Source organism: Ranitomeya imitator, chromosome 6 (genome assembly GCF_032444005.1).
Source record: "Ranitomeya imitator isolate aRanImi1 chromosome 6, aRanImi1.pri, whole genome shotgun sequence".
Lineage (NCBI taxonomy): Eukaryota > Metazoa > Chordata > Amphibia > Anura > Dendrobatidae > Ranitomeya > Ranitomeya imitator.
Window position 1 is genome coordinate 414,280,558 of NC_091287.1, and position 16,907 is coordinate 414,297,464.

At 42.8% G+C, this 16,907-nt stretch overlaps 1 protein-coding gene across 2 annotated transcripts in view; it reads right to left on the bottom strand.

The window, feature by feature from the left end:
- Positions 1–295: 295 nt before the first annotated feature.
- Positions 296–16,907, bottom strand: part of LOC138642786 (maternal DNA replication licensing factor mcm3) — a 66,785-nt gene continuing 50,173 nt past the window's right edge. For both annotated transcript variants that reach the window (XM_069731259.1, XM_069731260.1), the window contains 5 exons: positions 11,000–11,140; positions 10,652–10,725; positions 10,494–10,582; positions 2,428–2,506; positions 296–607 (listed from right to left, as the gene is read on the bottom strand). In XM_069731259.1, the coding sequence (XP_069587360.1) occupies positions 409–607; positions 2,428–2,506; positions 10,494–10,582; positions 10,652–10,725; positions 11,000–11,140 (582 nt within the window). In that variant the 3' untranslated portion in view covers positions 296–408. The remainder of the gene's footprint in view (positions 608–2,427; positions 2,507–10,493; positions 10,583–10,651; positions 10,726–10,999; positions 11,141–16,907) is intronic.

The following is a 16,907-nucleotide window of genomic DNA, read 5'->3' on the forward strand; positions in this document are numbered from 1 at the left end:
TATATTAAAGTACGGTCGCTGCAGAATTACTTTCATCTGTGTTGTCCCAGTTCCCTGTTCCAATAAATCTTGTTGGATTGTTTATCAGCCTGGTGTCTCTTCCTGCTCTGTTGCAAACCCCGTCACACTCATGTAAGCCCAGCATCCAATGTCAGACAAACCTCGGGAGAGCCAGAGCAGACTCTGCTGAAATGGCTCCGCACTAGGGAGAACTGTAATTTAAGGGGGTGTCCACTACCAGAACTATCCCTTCTCAGAGTCTGCGTTTACCAACCGATTAAATAAAATCCAGAGCAACAGCTTTCATTTTATTTTTGCTATAAATACTTGCAAAATAAACATATGAAGTGTACAAAAAAGGCAAAACCAAAAAAGTCAGAATAATGCAATCTGTTTTCAGGGACACAGTTAAATCAAGAACACCACATCATCTGCCAACATGACTTGGTTTTCATTTTGCATGTTGTCCAGCTCTTCCTTTACTTCAGAAGCCTGGAATGGTTCAGGATTCCCATTATTGATTAGTTCAAGCAACTGACTAACAGCAATAGATTGGGAACGTGTGGTCTTGAATGCTTTTAACAGAGAAGCTTTGAATTCTTTTACTCTGTGGAGGAAATAAAAACATTTCATGACTTCAAAGCTCACAAACAAATAATCAGTTAAACAGCAAAATTACAAGGTGTCACACATTAAAGCTGCATACTTCCTCCCTTAAGCTCCGCTTACTTCTACATGCGTCCTGCGTACCTATCTTTAACATTGGGTACGCAGGAACATGCGTTGTATGCGGATGCGTCATTTTGATGTGCCCGCCGACTACACAGGAACACAACATGATTTGCGCCTATCTGGGTCATCCTCGTTGAGATGCTGCAGCAGCTGGATTTTGTAAGGGTGCCATTTGTGAGTAGCTAATATCTGCCGAAGGGATGTTTGACTGATGCCAGATCAGCGCGCTGAATTTGCAGAATGGGCAAAACAAAAATTGGAACAGGATCCTCAGCTTTCACAGAACATTATGTTCACCGATGAGGCAAACTTTTTTGGGTGGGCCATTTATATGGATACTCCTAAATAACATGAGAATGGTGACAGTTTTCTTGCGTAGGGTGTCTTGCATTGAAATCTGCTGCAATGACCCGGGAACTATATTCACCAGATAAACACAATTTCTATCTGCTCCTCACGTGTTTACAGCCATTGACATGTCGCTGGGGATAACAAAGATAAACTTGTAAATAACGCATGAAAGAATAAAGTTACGTCAAAACCAAGCACGCCATTGTTTTTCTTGTGAAATTCTCAATAAGTTTGATGTGTCACATGACCCACTTCCCATTGGAAAAAATCAAGTTGGATTCAAAATGGCAGACTTCAAAATGACCGCCATGGTCACCACCCATCTTGATAAGTTTTTCACCTCCCATATACTAATGTGCTACAAACAGGACGTTAATATCACCAACCATTCCCATTTTATTTAGGTGTATCCATATACAGCTCCCACCCTGTAGTTTTGCATTTATACAATAACTTTACAGACGAAGTCCAGTAATTTTTTCCCTCAACACTTGTACTTTTTCATATACTGTATATTGCACTTCTGAGGGTCAGGTTCCTCTTTGATTTTTTTCAGGCTTCATCTTGTTTCCCAAACTTCACCTGCATTTTATTCTTCCTATACTCTGTGATGTTGTGCTGATGCATCATGAAATTCCTAGTCAGCTGGATCCAGTACTATCTCTGTGGTAACATAATTTATTTGCCAATTTAAGATAATCTAGATGAATAATTATGCAGTCAGAAGGCAGATGTATAACTCCTGGCTCACAATTCTGTGGGAGATTACCGTCCAGTCATCACTCTAGGCGATGCACCCTTCTGCCACCCCTCTGTACCACGGAAGTGCTTCAGTCAAAGCAATTTCATCACTAGTCTGATATAAATGATGGATCAAGTATATGTAATACTAAAAAGTGAGCATATTTTATACCCTAAAAAACCCTTTGGGGCCGATTCATTAAGACTGGCGTTTATTAAGTCTTAATAAAGGGCTCGCTAGAGTATGCGGTGTCCCGAATTCATCTAAAAAGGCACACACCAGTTAATTCGGCACATCTTCTCAGTGGTATGCTCCCCCATTGCTTTATGGCAGAAATACTACCCCAGCTAAGGACTGAAATAGGATCTCTGGACCAAAAAATACCAGCACTCTTGCAGAATTTGATGGGTGGACATAACCACAACCCATCCAACCTTGTCTTTTCCCCAGTTCTGCCTATTTTGGCAGAGTTGCTTCAAACTAGTGTGAAGACAAGAGTTGTTACGTTTTTGCACTCAGAAAAATTTGAGACATTTTAAAGTGTTTTACACCAGTACACTGACAGAACACAGTTGAAGAATTGCCCCCTTAATTCTTCTTACCTCTTCTGACTCAGTGAACTCTTGGTGTTGATCATCCCCTGACTTTCAGAAACCTTCCTTGGAGTTCTCATACGTAGAGCTATGGTGTGAAAAAACAGATTCAGAGAAGGCCTGCAATTAGCACACGGCGCTACAAGAATAATGGTTACATAGTTATTTGCTTATTGCAATATTTTAAACATGTTCAAGTATATTTATACCATACAATTCCAGCAAAATGACCCTTAAGAGACTATTGAAAGGTTAAGTTTTCAGCACACTTGTCAGTGAAGATGGCCTCAGGATGTACTTAAAGAGAACCACTCACACCGATTTATGTAGACTGGTATGCCAGCATCATGTTATAGAGCTGAACGTGCTGAACAAATTAAAAGTGGTTTAGAGGAAAAGATTCATTATAGCTTGGATTTCATTCATTAAAATTGCTGATCATTGAGGCGTTTCATTCAAGGGGATGGTCCTTCTCACTGATTGAATTATAAGTGTGCATGAAGAGGTAGCTGTCAATCATGCCTCCAGCCCTGAAAATCATATTGATTGTATAAATATTAAAATATCCAAGACTCTGTCCTGTGGCACCCCCTCCCTTCTTCCCTTCTCTTTTGTAGTGGAACAAGAGCTTGCAAATTAGCTGACACTCTTAAAATAGACTTCCATTGGAGACAAAAAAGTGAGCTATCCTAATTAACATGCAGGCAGATCCTTTGTGAGATACAAAGGTGTCTGTTGAGCATGAACAAAGTTACAGATTGGTCAAATAGTTAAGACAGGGAAAGGCTTTTAAGTTTTGGAAAGGATTAAAGGGGATCTCTCACCTCCCTACAGACAGCTATTCTTCACATGTGCACATTCCTTTCATTCAAACATCTTTGAAACAGACACCAATAAAAAGAATGAATATTGGGGCTTCTATAAATCCTACCGTGATGGGACATACATTCTCAACTTCAGGGTTAATCGGGGAAGAATATGCATGTTTTCTCCTCACTGCCACCCCCTGACTATAAGCCACAAATCCATAGTGGCCAGATAACCGACAACAGCCATGTCATGTTTGATCTGTGGAAAGGCAAAATCCCAATGGAAAATATGGTGGCGATATCAAACTTCTGTGATCATCAGGAATGAGGTTATCACATAAGTTGGGGATTTCATAAAACTCTGAAGGGCTGAGAACATCCCACAACCCGTTCCATGTGAGGGAATCACGGTGTGGGGGTTTAACTCGGATACTGATAAAAGGTCAAGACACATTATGATCTTGGTTCCTGTAGAGATATACAGTGTCTGCATGAATGTCTTTCGCTGAACATCCCCTAAATCTATGTGCTCTCCTTTGGCTAAGTTGACTCATCTGAGTGGCGTAGTAAGTTTCTTCTGTTATTCCCTTTTAATTCTATGTATTGTTTGTGCTGTATTGTTTTGTCCCCTTTATAAAATCTTCTGTAAATTTGTTTTCTCTTACCCCATGACGACACTAACGAGAGAGAGGGATCCGCCCTCAGGGACAGGAAACCCACAGGTTAAAAAGGCGGGACCTCTCCTCCACCTCAGTTCGGTTTCCTGTCCCTGACGGGGAACCCACAGCTCACCGTTCGTCGCGGGATTCCAGGGACCATCGGACCGAATTCAGGCAGCGGGGGGCCCTGCCGCGGTTCCGGGTGGATATCCTCCCTGAGGACACATTCTGGGGTCGGCGGGCCCTGTTGGTATGTGTGGAGAAGAAGCAGTGAAGAGGAACAAGTCTGCTTCTTCTCTTTTCCTACAAATCAGCCGGTAATAGGTAGCGGCGGTTACCTGGGAAACCGCCGGTCTGACGGAGCTCAGAGAAGGGGGTGACGCCGGTCACCAACAGGAGGCTCTGGTATGGGCAGCGGCGGCTGCGGGGATCCCTCCGTCCCTTCTGTGAAGCCGGCGGCTAATGGAGCGCGCGCGAGGCTGGCGCGACTTACTGCGCAGGCGCGGGGGTCACTTCCGGGGCGGCGCAGGGGACCTCTGGGTAATCCGGAAGTCGCCTTGCGCCGCACTGTTAGTATATAGCAGGAAGAGAAGGGGCATACCGCTGCTCAAAAGACACCACCATGAGTGGAATAGAGCAGTCGGTGGAAGAAATTTCACAGGCCCCTGTGACAAAGAATCCGAAGGAGCGCCATTCGTCACGGAAACCTACGCAGCGCAGCAGCTCAGGATCCCAGCGCAGCAGAGGCTCTGGTGGATCCAGGAGGGAGACGGTGGTTCAAGTGGAGGAGGCATCCTCAAAGCCACAACCGGTATCTTCCTCACATTAGGAGGGTAAGTGACCTCCGTGAAAGTGTATATTCTAATAGGGGTTTATTGTTTCCTAGGGAAAGAAATGCCAAGGGAAAAGTAAACATAAAGTGTGCCCGCTTTGTTCAGCAGATTTGCCAGATTCATGGGTTAAAAAACTCTGTGCGTCATGTATTAGGAACACCATTAATGAGGAGACGCCGAGTTTCACATCTGAATTAAAAGACTTAATTAAAACCCAAGTGGCAGACGCACTAAAAAGTGTAAAAAACCGTAAAAGAAAACGTAAAGAAAAAACTCCAGATTACAGCTCCAGCGAGGGAGATAGCTCGAGTGAGGATTCAGATAGCTCTACAGCTTCAGCATCCTCCTCCACATCTTCAGAAAGCGGTCGCAACTGTTTCCCAATAGATGAAACGGATGCGCTGGTAAAAATGGTTAGGGCGACAATGGGTCTGGCAGACACTCGTTCCAAAAAATCTGTACAAGATCTTATGTTTAGTGGCCTGGAACAAAAGAAGTACAGAGTGTTCCCATTAAACGAAAAAATTCAAGCCCTTATAAAAAAGGAGTGGAAAAGACCAGACAAAAAAGTAAGTACTGTTAACACCCAAAAATACCCATTTGACGACCCAGCCTGCGCATCATGGGGAAAGGCGCCAAAATTAGACGTCGCCATTGCGAAAGCCTCCAAAAAATTCGCTCTGCCTTTTGAGGATATGGGGACCCTCAAGGATCCTATGGATAAAAAGGCCGATGTCTTTCTAAAGGGGTCCTGGGAGGCCGCCAGCGGGGGGGCTAAAACCCGGTATAGCCGCTACTTGTACAGCGAGAGCTCTGATGGTCTGGCTGGATCATTTAGAAACTCAATTAAAAAATAAAACCCCGAGAGAGTCTATACTGGACTCAGTGTCAGCAATGAGAGGTGCCGCTGCGTATCTAGCAGATGCCTCAATAGACTCAGTTAGGCTGACGGCGAGATCAGCTTCTTTCTCAAATGCGGCTAGGAGAGCACTATGGCTGAAGTGCTGGCCGGGGGATCTGCAAACTAAAGCCAAGTTGTGTTCCATACCGTGTGAAGGTGAATATTTGTTCGGTCCCACCCTAGACGATGTCCTCGAAAAAGCGGTGGATAAAAAGAAAGCCTTTCCAGGATTCCCAAATCAGTCTTACAGGCGGCCCTTTCGAGGGAGGAGGTTCACACAAAGACGCCCCCCAAAAAACCAAAAGGAGGGGTGGGAAGACAGAAAATTCAAAAAAGGAGGGTTTATGTCTAACAAACCGGATAATAAAAAACAGCCACAATGAGGGTGCGCCCCAGGTAGGAGGGAGACTGACCCACTTTCTTCAAACCTGGGAAAAAATTTCTGGAAGTGCCTGGACTTTAAACATCATAAAGACGGGCCTAAAACTAGCTTTTCACACAATGCCACACAGTCAGTTTGTGGTTACACCACAAAGAAAGTCGGAGATCGAGCAACTGAGTATCCAGAGGGAAGTTCTCAGTCTTCTGGAAAAGAAAGTCTTACAGGAAGTTCCGCGACAGGAAGAGACGAGGGGATTTTATTCTCCGCTTTTTCTTCGAACGAAGCCGGACGGAACTTTCAGGGTGATAATAAATTTGAAACAACTAAACAAATACCTGGTGATAGAAAAATTCAAAATGGAAACAATAAAATCATGTGTCAGATCCCTTATCCCGTCTTGTTTCATGACTGTTATAGACTTAAAAGACGCGTATTATCATGTGCCAATCCATCCGGAGTTCCGAAAATACCTCAGAGTGGCAGTGATGATACAAGGGAGACTAAAACATTACCAATACAGAGCTCTTCCGTTTGGTCTAGCCATTGCCCCAAGGGTATTTACAAAATTAATGGCGGAAGTAATGGCCCATATAAGGGAACAAAACATATTGATTGTACCTTATCTGGACGACCTACTAGTGATGGGCAGTTCCTCTCTACATTGCAGCCAGCAACTAAACAGAGTGATGGTAGCCCTATCGAATCTAGGATGGTTTCTGAACCTGGAAAAGTCCAGGCTTATCCCGTCTCAAGTGCAGCTGTACTTAGGGATAGTAATAGATTCAACGAAGCAAGAGTGTCGTCTACCGGAAGAGAAAGTATCCAATATGATACATCTAGTGAATCAGTTGAGTGTCTCTCCTCTGATCACTCTAAGGAAAGCCATGTCCATACTGGGGTCAATGACATCCTGTATCCCAGCGGTCCAGTGGGCTCAGAGCCACTCGAGAGATCTCCAGTGGGAAATACTAGAAGCGGTATCCCACGCAGGAGGAAATTTAGAGAAGCAATTAAAAATATCCTCTCGGACAAAAACTTCCTTAGCCTGGTGGACAAATCCGTCCAATCTCAGGAGGGGGGTTCCATGGGTGTGGCCGGTCTCGATAATCCTGACCACAGACGCAAGTCCTTGGGGGTGGGGGGCCCACCTAAACAGGCAAATTGCCCAAGGTCCTTGGTCAGGGGAAGAAAAAGACCTTACTTCAAACATGAAAGAGCTTTTAGCAGTTCAGTACGCCATCAATCATTTTTTAACATCCCTCCGTTCCCACCACGTGAGAGTACTGACTGACAACAGGGTGGTAGTAGCATATTTAAATCATCAGGGAGGGACGAGGTCTCAATCCCTAATGAAAGTGACAAATTTCATCATGTCGCAAGCAGAAGCCAACTTGTCCTCCCTGACAGCCCTTCACATAAAAGGGTCAGAAAATCAAACTGCAGATTTTCTAAGCAGAACCCAATTAAAACAGGGGGAATGGGAGTTAAATACAAAAATATTCAAACGCATAGTGGATCTTTGGGGGGCCCCGGATATAGATCTATTTGCAAACAATCAAAATCGGAAAACGGAGGCCTTCTGCTCGATAGATCCTCGGGGGAGTCCAGTGGCTATAGACACGTTGTTAATTCCATGGAAATTCCATCTAGCTTATGTGTTTCCTCCGATAGCTCTAATTCCCTTAGTCTTGAAGAAAATCAGGGAAGACAGAGCCAAAGTGATATTGATAGCTCCGTTCTGGCCGAAAAGAGTATGGTTCCCATGGCTACGCCTAATGTCCATAGCGGATCCATGGGTACTCCCAGATATCCCAGACCTTCTGCATCAAGAGCCAGTGAATCACCCACAAATAAAAAGTTTGCACATGACGGCCTGGCTTTTGAAAGGGAATTATTAACAAAAAGGGGGTTTTCTTCAAATCTAATTTCTACCCTGCTGGCCAGTAGAAAACCTATAACTACCAGAGCATACGGCAAAGTCTGGAAAAAGTTCCTCTCCACGTCAGGGGTTATCCTATCAAATCAGATGCCAATTCAGGAAATTCTAGAATTTCTTCAAAAAGGATTAGAGAAAGGCCTAGCAACAAACACTCTGAAAGTTCAGATTGCAGCATTGGGTGCCTTTTACAACCAGAATTTGGCGGCGAATCACTGGGTAAAAAGATTTATTAGAGCATCTACTAGGTCCAGACCAGTTATACATCTCACCGCTCCTCCCTGGGATCTGAACTTAGTCCTTTCAGCACTAACTAAGGCACCGTTCGAACCTTTATCTCAGGCTTCACTGAAAATAATATCTTGGAAAACCTGTTTATTGGTGGCCCTAACCTCAGCTCGCAGGATTAGTGATCTGCAGGCCTTATCAGCTTACCCACCTCTAACCCAAATATTAGATGACAGAGTAATCCTTAAAACTGACCCTTCTTACCTTCCCAAAGTGGCGTCAAAATTCCACAGATCTCAAGAGATAGCGTTACCATCTTTTTGCCCCAATCCAAAAAACAAAAAAGAGGAGGCTCTACACACACTAGATGTAAAGAGATGTCTAACACACTATCAGCCACAAGGGAGTGTAGGAAAGGGAGGGCTCTGTCTGCTTTCAGGGACCAAATAAGGGTCACAAGGCATCGAAAGCCACGTTGGCAAGGTGGGTAAGAGATGCCATCAAGATGTCATATACCTCTTCCGGAGAACAAGCTCCGGACACAATTAAGGCTCATTCAACCAGGTCGGTGGCAACCTCTTGGGCTGAACGTGGTGGAGCATCAATAGATCAAATATGTAGAGCAGCCACTTGGTCTTCCCCCTCTACATTCTTCAAGCACTATCAGCTTAATCTATCTTCTCCCTCAGACTTAACTTTTGGTAGGAGAGTTCTTGAGGCAGTAGTCCCACCCTAAACTTTCATTCTTTGAAATTCTCTCGTTAGTGCCGTCATGGGGTAAGAGAATATCGTAGTTACTTACCGATAACGGTATTTCTCTGATCCCATGACGGCACCTGTATATTCCCTCCCTTCACGTATGGGTGCCCACACTACTAATAATTTAAGTCACGAGGTGTGCATAAAAAAAAAAAATAAAAATAAATATGTATATATATTATATATATATATATATAAATAAAGGAGCTTATATAAGTTATATAGTTATATTTTGTTGTGTAAAAATAACCAATTAAGTTACAGCAGAAATTCCCTGCAAGGCTCTGTAAACCAAACTGAGGTGGAGGAGAGGTCCCGCCTTTTTGAACCTGTGGGTTTCCTGTCCCTGAGGGCGGATCCCTCTCTCTCGTTAGTGCCGTCATGGGATCAGAGAAATACCGTTATCGGTAAGTAACTACGATATTTTAAGGTACCGTCACACTAAGCGACGCTGCAGCGATACCGACAACGATCCGGATCGCTGCAGCGTCGCTGTTTGATCGCTGGAGAGCTGTCACACAGACCGCTCTCCAGCGACCAACTATGCCGGTAACCAGGGTAAACGTCGGGTTACTAAGCGCAGGGCCGCGCTTAGTAACCCGATGTTTACCCTGGTTACCAGCGTAAAAGTAAAAAAAAAACCAAACACTACACTACTGCTTCTCTGCCCTGTGTAAGCACAGCGGTGACGTCACCGCTCTGCTTTCCGGCCGCTGTGCTTACACAGGGCAGAGAAGCAGAGCGCCGAGGGACAGACAGCGGAAGGTAAGTATGTAGTGTTTTTTTGTTTTTTTTTACTTTTACGCTGTTTACCCTGGTTACCATCGGGTTACTAAGCGCGGCCCTGCGCTTAGCAACCCGATGTTTACACTGGTTACCAGCGAAGACATCGCTGAATCGGCGTCACACACGCAGATTCAGCGATGTCAGCAGGAAGTCCAGCGACGAAATAAAGTGCTGGACTTTCTGCAGCGACCAACGACATCACAGCAGGATCCTGATCGCTGCTGTGTGTCAAACTGAACGATATCGCTAGCCAGGACGCTGCAACGTCACGGATCGCTAGCGATATCGTTCAGTGTGACGGTACCTTAAATAAATGCTGCCTCATTGTGAATTAAATATAAAATTAGATAGTTCTGTTCCTTTTGTTCTGTAACCCACACCTCTTAAGCCATATGCTACCAAAACCATGGCTACAATCAGCCTGAATAAAAATAAAAAAATTAAAAAATGACTGGCGATGATGGCGAGTAGTCCTGGGTTATTGTGGAGTTCGCAGTGACTGTATTGGGAGTATATACATATATTCCATACGTTGGAATCAGAAGAGTATATACCATACGCATAGTTAGTGTGCCGATAACCAGCCTATTAGTGGAAACAGCATGCAGCTTGCTCCAATAATCATTGGTGAATCGTGTAATTGTCCGTATGATAGGTGGCAGTATGCTGTAGATCTGTACAACACAGATCACAGCGGGTGGCTCTGCGATATCTTGACACTGATCATTACTTTTTATTTTATCATTTTAGTTTGAACAATAATGTTAAAGGCATGTACTTACATTGATTCTGACTGTCATCCTGGCTAAAATCATACGGGTCCACGGAATCTTGAGAGTCAGACATTTTCCCTGCACGTCTTGAACTTTTTCTGAAAGAAAATTAACATTAACACTGTTTCTTATGTGTTAACCAAGCATAATCAGTGCTTCACAAATACCGTATTCCTTCTTGGCTTGGAGTTTCTTGACTTAAATTAGAATCTTTTTCCACTTTCTTCTCCTTTGGCAATATCTAAAAAAAAAAAAAAATGTTTAATACGTTTCATAAGCTATAAGAACTATAGAAATACGTTACATAAATATTTTGAACATAAAAAGTCATGTCTTATATACGGTTGTTACAAACATTACAATGTTACAAACATTGGGAGGATCTGACTACACCACAGTGTTTTGTAAAGCAACATGTTAGAAAGCCTTACATCGCAATAAATCTGCAATTAACCAATATTAACCTAAAGATTAATTCATCTACTTTATTTTATGCTAACCAGAATTGTACAAACCTTTTTAAAATACGCAAACTGAACAAGTTCAAGTGCCATTTCTGCATCCTGACGATCAATGGTTTTACTCATTCTGACTTTAGCATGAGCTGTAGCCAATCGGATCATCGTTTCAAGCGCTCTCGCAGTAACTGGCATAGTCTAGATAAAGGTCACAAAAATATATGAAAAAAAATGGAAATCAAATTCTAGAAAATAAAGACATATTAACAGTCCATAAGGTTATTTAGTCTATTTTTAATAAGACCGCCTTATCAAATGCAAGACAACACCATTCATATAAAGATATTGCACTAAACAGTTTCCTTGCAAAGGACATCTGTAACACATTTTCCACACTATCCATAGCTACAATTTAATAGCTGGACATTATATTACAGATCAAAACTTTAACCCCTTCATGACCAGGGGATTTTTCGTTTTTCCGTGTTCGTTTTTCGCTCCCCTCCTTCCCAGAGCCATAACTTTTTTATTTTTCCGTCAATTTGGCCATGTGAGGGCTTATTTTTTGCGGGACGAGTTGTACTTTTGAACGACATCATTGGTTTTAGCATGTCGTGTACTAGAAAACGGGAAAAAAATTCCAAGTGCGGTGAAATTGCAAAAAAAGTGCAATCCCACATTGGTTTTTTGTTTGGCTTTTTTGCTAGGTTCACTAAATGCTAAAAATGACCTGCCATTATGATTCTCCAGGTCATTACGAGTTCATAGACACCAAACATGACTAGGTTATTTTTTATCTAAGTGGTGAAAAAAAATTCCAAACTTTGCTAAAAAAAAAAAAAAAAAAATTGCGCCATTTTCCGATACTCGTAGCGTCTCCATTTTTCGTGATCTGGGGTCGGTTGAGGGCTTATTTTTTGCGTGCCGAGATGACGTTTTTAATGATAGCATTTCGGTGCAGATACATTCTTTTGATCGCCCGTTATTGCATTTTAATGCAATGTCGCGGCGACCAAAAAAACGTAATTCTGGCGTTTCGAGTTTTTTTCCCGCTACGCTGTTTAGCGATCAGGTTAATACTTTTTTTTATTTGATAGATCGGGCAATTCTGAGCGCGGCGATACCAAATATGCGTAGATTTGATATTTTTTTTATTGATTTATTTTGATTGGGGCGAAAGGGGGGTGATTTAAACTTTTATGTTTTTTTTATTTTTTTCACATTTTTTTAAACTTTTTTTTTTAACTTTTGCCATGCTTCAATAGCCTCCATGAGAGGCTAGAAGCAGGCACAAGCCGATCGGCTCTGCTACATAGCAGCGATCTGCTGATCGCTGCTATGTAGCAGAATTGCACGTGTGCTGTGAGCGCCGACCACAGGGTGGCGCTCACAGCGACGGGCAATCAGTAACCATAGAGGTCTCAAGGACCTCTATGGCTACAATGGAGACGCATCGCCGACCCCCGGACATGTGACGGGGGTCGGCGATGACGTCATTTCCGGCCGCCCGGCCGGAAGCGGTAGTTAAATGCCGCTGTCTGCGTTTGACAGCGGCATTTAACTAGTTAATAGGTGCGGGCAGATCGCAATTCTGCCCGCGCCTATTACGGGCACATGTCAGCTGTTCAAAACAGCTGACATGTCCCGGCTTTGGTGCGGGCTCACCGCGGAGCCCTGCATCAAAGCAGGGGAGCCGGCATCGGACGGTATAGTACGTCCGATGCCGGTAAGGGGTTAATGTTGAAATGCTACCATGATCAAAGCTTAACCGCGATATTCAGGGTGTAGCTTTAGTGTGAATTTGGGGAGACCGATGAAAAATCGTACTTTTTGGTTGTGTGTCAATGTACAGTGCGCCTACAAGTAGTATTCAACCCCCTGCAGGTTTACACATTTGGAATTAACTTGGCATTGTGACATTTGGACTGTAGATCAGCCTGGAAGTGTGAAATGCACTGCAGCAAAAAAGAATGTTATTTCTTTGTTTATTTATTTTTTTTTAAATTGTGAAAAGTCTTTTCAGAGGGTCATTTATTATTCAACCCCTCAACCCACCAGAATTCTGTTTGGTTCCCCTAAAGTATTAAGAAGTAGTTAAGGCACAAAGAACAATGAGCTTCACATGTTTGGATTAATTATCTCTTTTTCCAGCCTTTTCTGACTATTTAAGACCCTCCCCAAACTTGTGAACAGCACTCATACATGGTCAACATGGGAAAGACAAAGGAGCATTCCAAGGCCATCAGAGACAAGATCGTGGAGGGTCACAAGGCTGGCAAGGGGTACAAAACGCTTTCCAAGGAGTTGGGCCTACCTGTCTCCACTGTTGGGAGCATCATCCGGAAGTGGAAGGCTTATGGAACTACTGTTAGCCTTCCATGGCCTGGACAGCCTTTGAAAGTTTCCTCCCGTGCCGAGGCCAGGCTTGTCCGAAGAGTCAAGCCTAACCCAAGGACAACAAGGAAGGAGCTCCGGGAAGATCTCATGGCAGTGGGGACATTGGTTTCAGTCAATACCATAAGTAACGTACTCCACCGCAATGGTCTCCGTTCCAGACGAGCCCGTAAGGTACCTTTACTTTCAAAGCATCATGTCAAGGCTCGTCTACAGTTTGCTCATGATCACTTGGAGGACTCGGAGACTGACTGGTTCAAGGTTCTCTGGTCTGATGAGACCAAGATCGAGATCTTTGGTGCCGACCACACACGTGACGTTTGGAGACTGGATGGCACTGCATACGACCCCAAGAATACCATCCCTACAGTCAAGCATGGTGGTGGCAGCATCATGCTGTGGGGCTGTTTCTCAGCCAAGGGGCCTGGCCATCTGGTCCGCATCCATGGGAAGATGGATAGCACGGCCTACCTGGAGATTTTGGCCAAGAACCTCCGCTCCTCCATCAAGGATCTTAAGATGGGTCGTCATTTCATCTTCCAACAAGACAACGACCCAAAGCACACAGCCAAGAAAACCAAGGCCTGGTTCAAGAGGCAAAAAATCAAGGTGTTGCAGTGGCCTAGTCAGTCTTCTGACCTTAACCCAATTGAAAACTTGTGGAAGGAGCTAAAGATTAAAGTCCACATGAGACACCCAAAGAACTTAGATAACTTGGAGAAGATCTGCATGGAGGAGTGGGCCAAGATAACTCCAGAGACCTGTGCCGGCCTGATCAGGTCTTATAAAAGACGATTATTAGCTGTAATTGCAAACAAAGGTTATTCCACAAAATATTAAACCTAGGGGTTGAATAATAATTGACCCACACTTTTATGTTAAAAATTTATAAAAATTTAACTGAGCAACAAAACTTTTTGGTTTGTAAGATTTATGCATCTGTTAATAAATCCTGCTCTTGTTTGAGGTTTGAAGGCTCTAACTTATTTGCATCTTATTAAACCTGCTCAATCTGCAGGGGGTTGAATAATACTTGTAGGCACTGTAAGTATAATGGTAGGTGGAAAGCTGCAAGTACCAGTAGGATGAAGATTTGGCTGTAACTTTTAAATCACCTCCTATACGGCCTCCCAGTGATCCCTCCAAATGGCAGATAAAATGCACTGTTCACATCTGTGTTTGTTCATCATGTTCTGTCATAGTAGCAGAACAAAAAAAATAATGTCTCACATTTGACACCGGTGGCTCCTGCAGCCTAATGCAACCGACTGCAGATCATTAGGATTCCATAAAGGTTTGTCAATATACCGGAGAGCGTACAGTGCCGTTTTGCTCTCCAGTTTTGATCGGAACCACCATATCATATCCAACAGTTACAAATGATGATGGTCATAATTCCACCTTTGTTTCTTTACTGTGAGCAACCAGACATGCCGGGTCGCTTGACATGAGCTTATGGCCTCACAAGCACATATGAAGCAGGTAGCACAGGTAGAGATCAGCAGTTGGCCCAAGTCCTCCCATTAGAGCACAATCGGTGTCTCATGAAAGTGAGAAACTGGCATAATTCCCATAGAAGCGAGATGGACAAAAAAAAGCTTACGCTTTCCATAACTAGAGGAATGAAATTGCCTCAGAATATAAGAAGTGTTACATATTTGTTTCTTGACAGCAAGATTGGCAAACTACAAAAGACCATGCGATAGGAGTAAAATATTGATGCAAAATGGATAAATTACTGATGTAACCACACAATTATAAATCTGCATATTAAATCACTTTCTTTCGACCTCAATGGACATTTTCCATCCACAAAATGTAATTTGGAAGCTACATTCATATGAATAGATTTATAGATTACAATTGGCTGTGTATTAATAACAGAAAGAAGGGATGGAATGGAATGAAGTACCGATTGAGAATCTGTTCAAGTAAAGTGGCCCAACTGGAGAAAGGTTTGCTAAAGAGAAGACGAGCACTCCCTTCTTGTTGACCAAAAGACTTAATCATGGACATCAGAATATTAGATTTGGTCATCAGTCTGGTGATTATATGAAGAGAAATATACAGTGGCCTGTAAAAGTTTGGGCACCCCTGGTCAAAATACTGTTATTGTGAAAAGTTGAAGATAGAATGAGCTCTAAAAGGCCTAAAGTTAAAGATGACACATTTCCTTTGTATTTTATACAAAAAGTTCTATTATATTTTCATTCTTTACATTTTTAAAATTGCAAAATGCAAAAAGGTCCTATGTAAAAGTTTGGGCATCCTGCATGGTTAGTAGCACCCACTTTTGAAAGTATCGCAGCTTGTTACATTTTTTGTAGCCAGGCAAGAGAGTATTTCAATTCTTCCTTGGAAAAAATAATCCATAATGCTCGTGTCCCAAAAAGATCCCAACTCCAGATGATGTGGTGACCGGTCACTTCAGTGATGTGACCACTCACCACGCCAGCTGGAACACGAGCATGAGAACCGCTGCCAGTGACCTTAATGACATCACCGCCAGTCACAGGCAGCCACGTTCTCATGATCAGGTCAGTGTTTCAGCTGGCGTGGTGAGCAGTCGCACCGCTCACCAAACTATACGGATTGTCATGGAACATGGGCATTCATTATTTCTAAAAAAAAGTTAGTATTACTTTGATTTTTGATTTTTATCTTTTGGTTAATAAATGGGTAAAAGGGTAGGGGAGTGAGTTTATTTAAACTAAAAAGGTCTTTACTTGGTGTCTGATTTTCAGCTATTGGGTCTCAAAGCTAGACACCTGGCATGAGTTGTCCCACCGTGCCTTGGAGATGTTGTGCTACCCTGCCGCTAACATCTCATCTGAGTGGGTTTTTAGTGCTGCAGGAAGTCGTTACAGACAGGCGCTTTCGCCTGTCACAAAAAAAAGCTAGATTTGCCCACATTTTTACACACCAGATGACAACAGCACATAAAGGGTTTGCAATATTCGATATTTTAATGAGCTCTGTGAGCTGCCTTTCATGCGCCTATGGATGACCCTCAATTTCTGTCTGGCTTTGCACTTTCTGCAAAGCCTTTATGACTATATAAGTACATGAACTACACTTGGAATAAAAATATTTTGAAAGTTTTATGTATTCAATGAACCATCCCTACAGTTTAACACTGTTATTGTTGCATTACTCTGGTATATAAAAAGTACAAAAAGGGTAGAAAAATATTTCCGTATTAGATTACTCATCCATAGAGTATTTCGTGCTGTCACATTTTCGTGGTACATAATGGTGCAAGAAAAAAAAAAAAAAAAACTTTGGGTAAGAAATATGTACAAACAAGCAACATTTTCATACACTATTCTGTGTTCTGGGGTACATTTTTGTGATATACAAGACTCAAAAAAAGTTGAAAAATTTTGATGGGATACATTTCTCAGCCATAATGCATTATGTCTCCGGTACAGTTCGTTTGTATATAACCCTCAAAAGAAACTTGTTAAAAATTTTTAATCTGTATTATATTGCTCATCCATAGGGTATTACATCTTCTTGGGTACATTTCGTTGCTGCATTACATAGTTACATAGATTGAAAAGGGGGATAT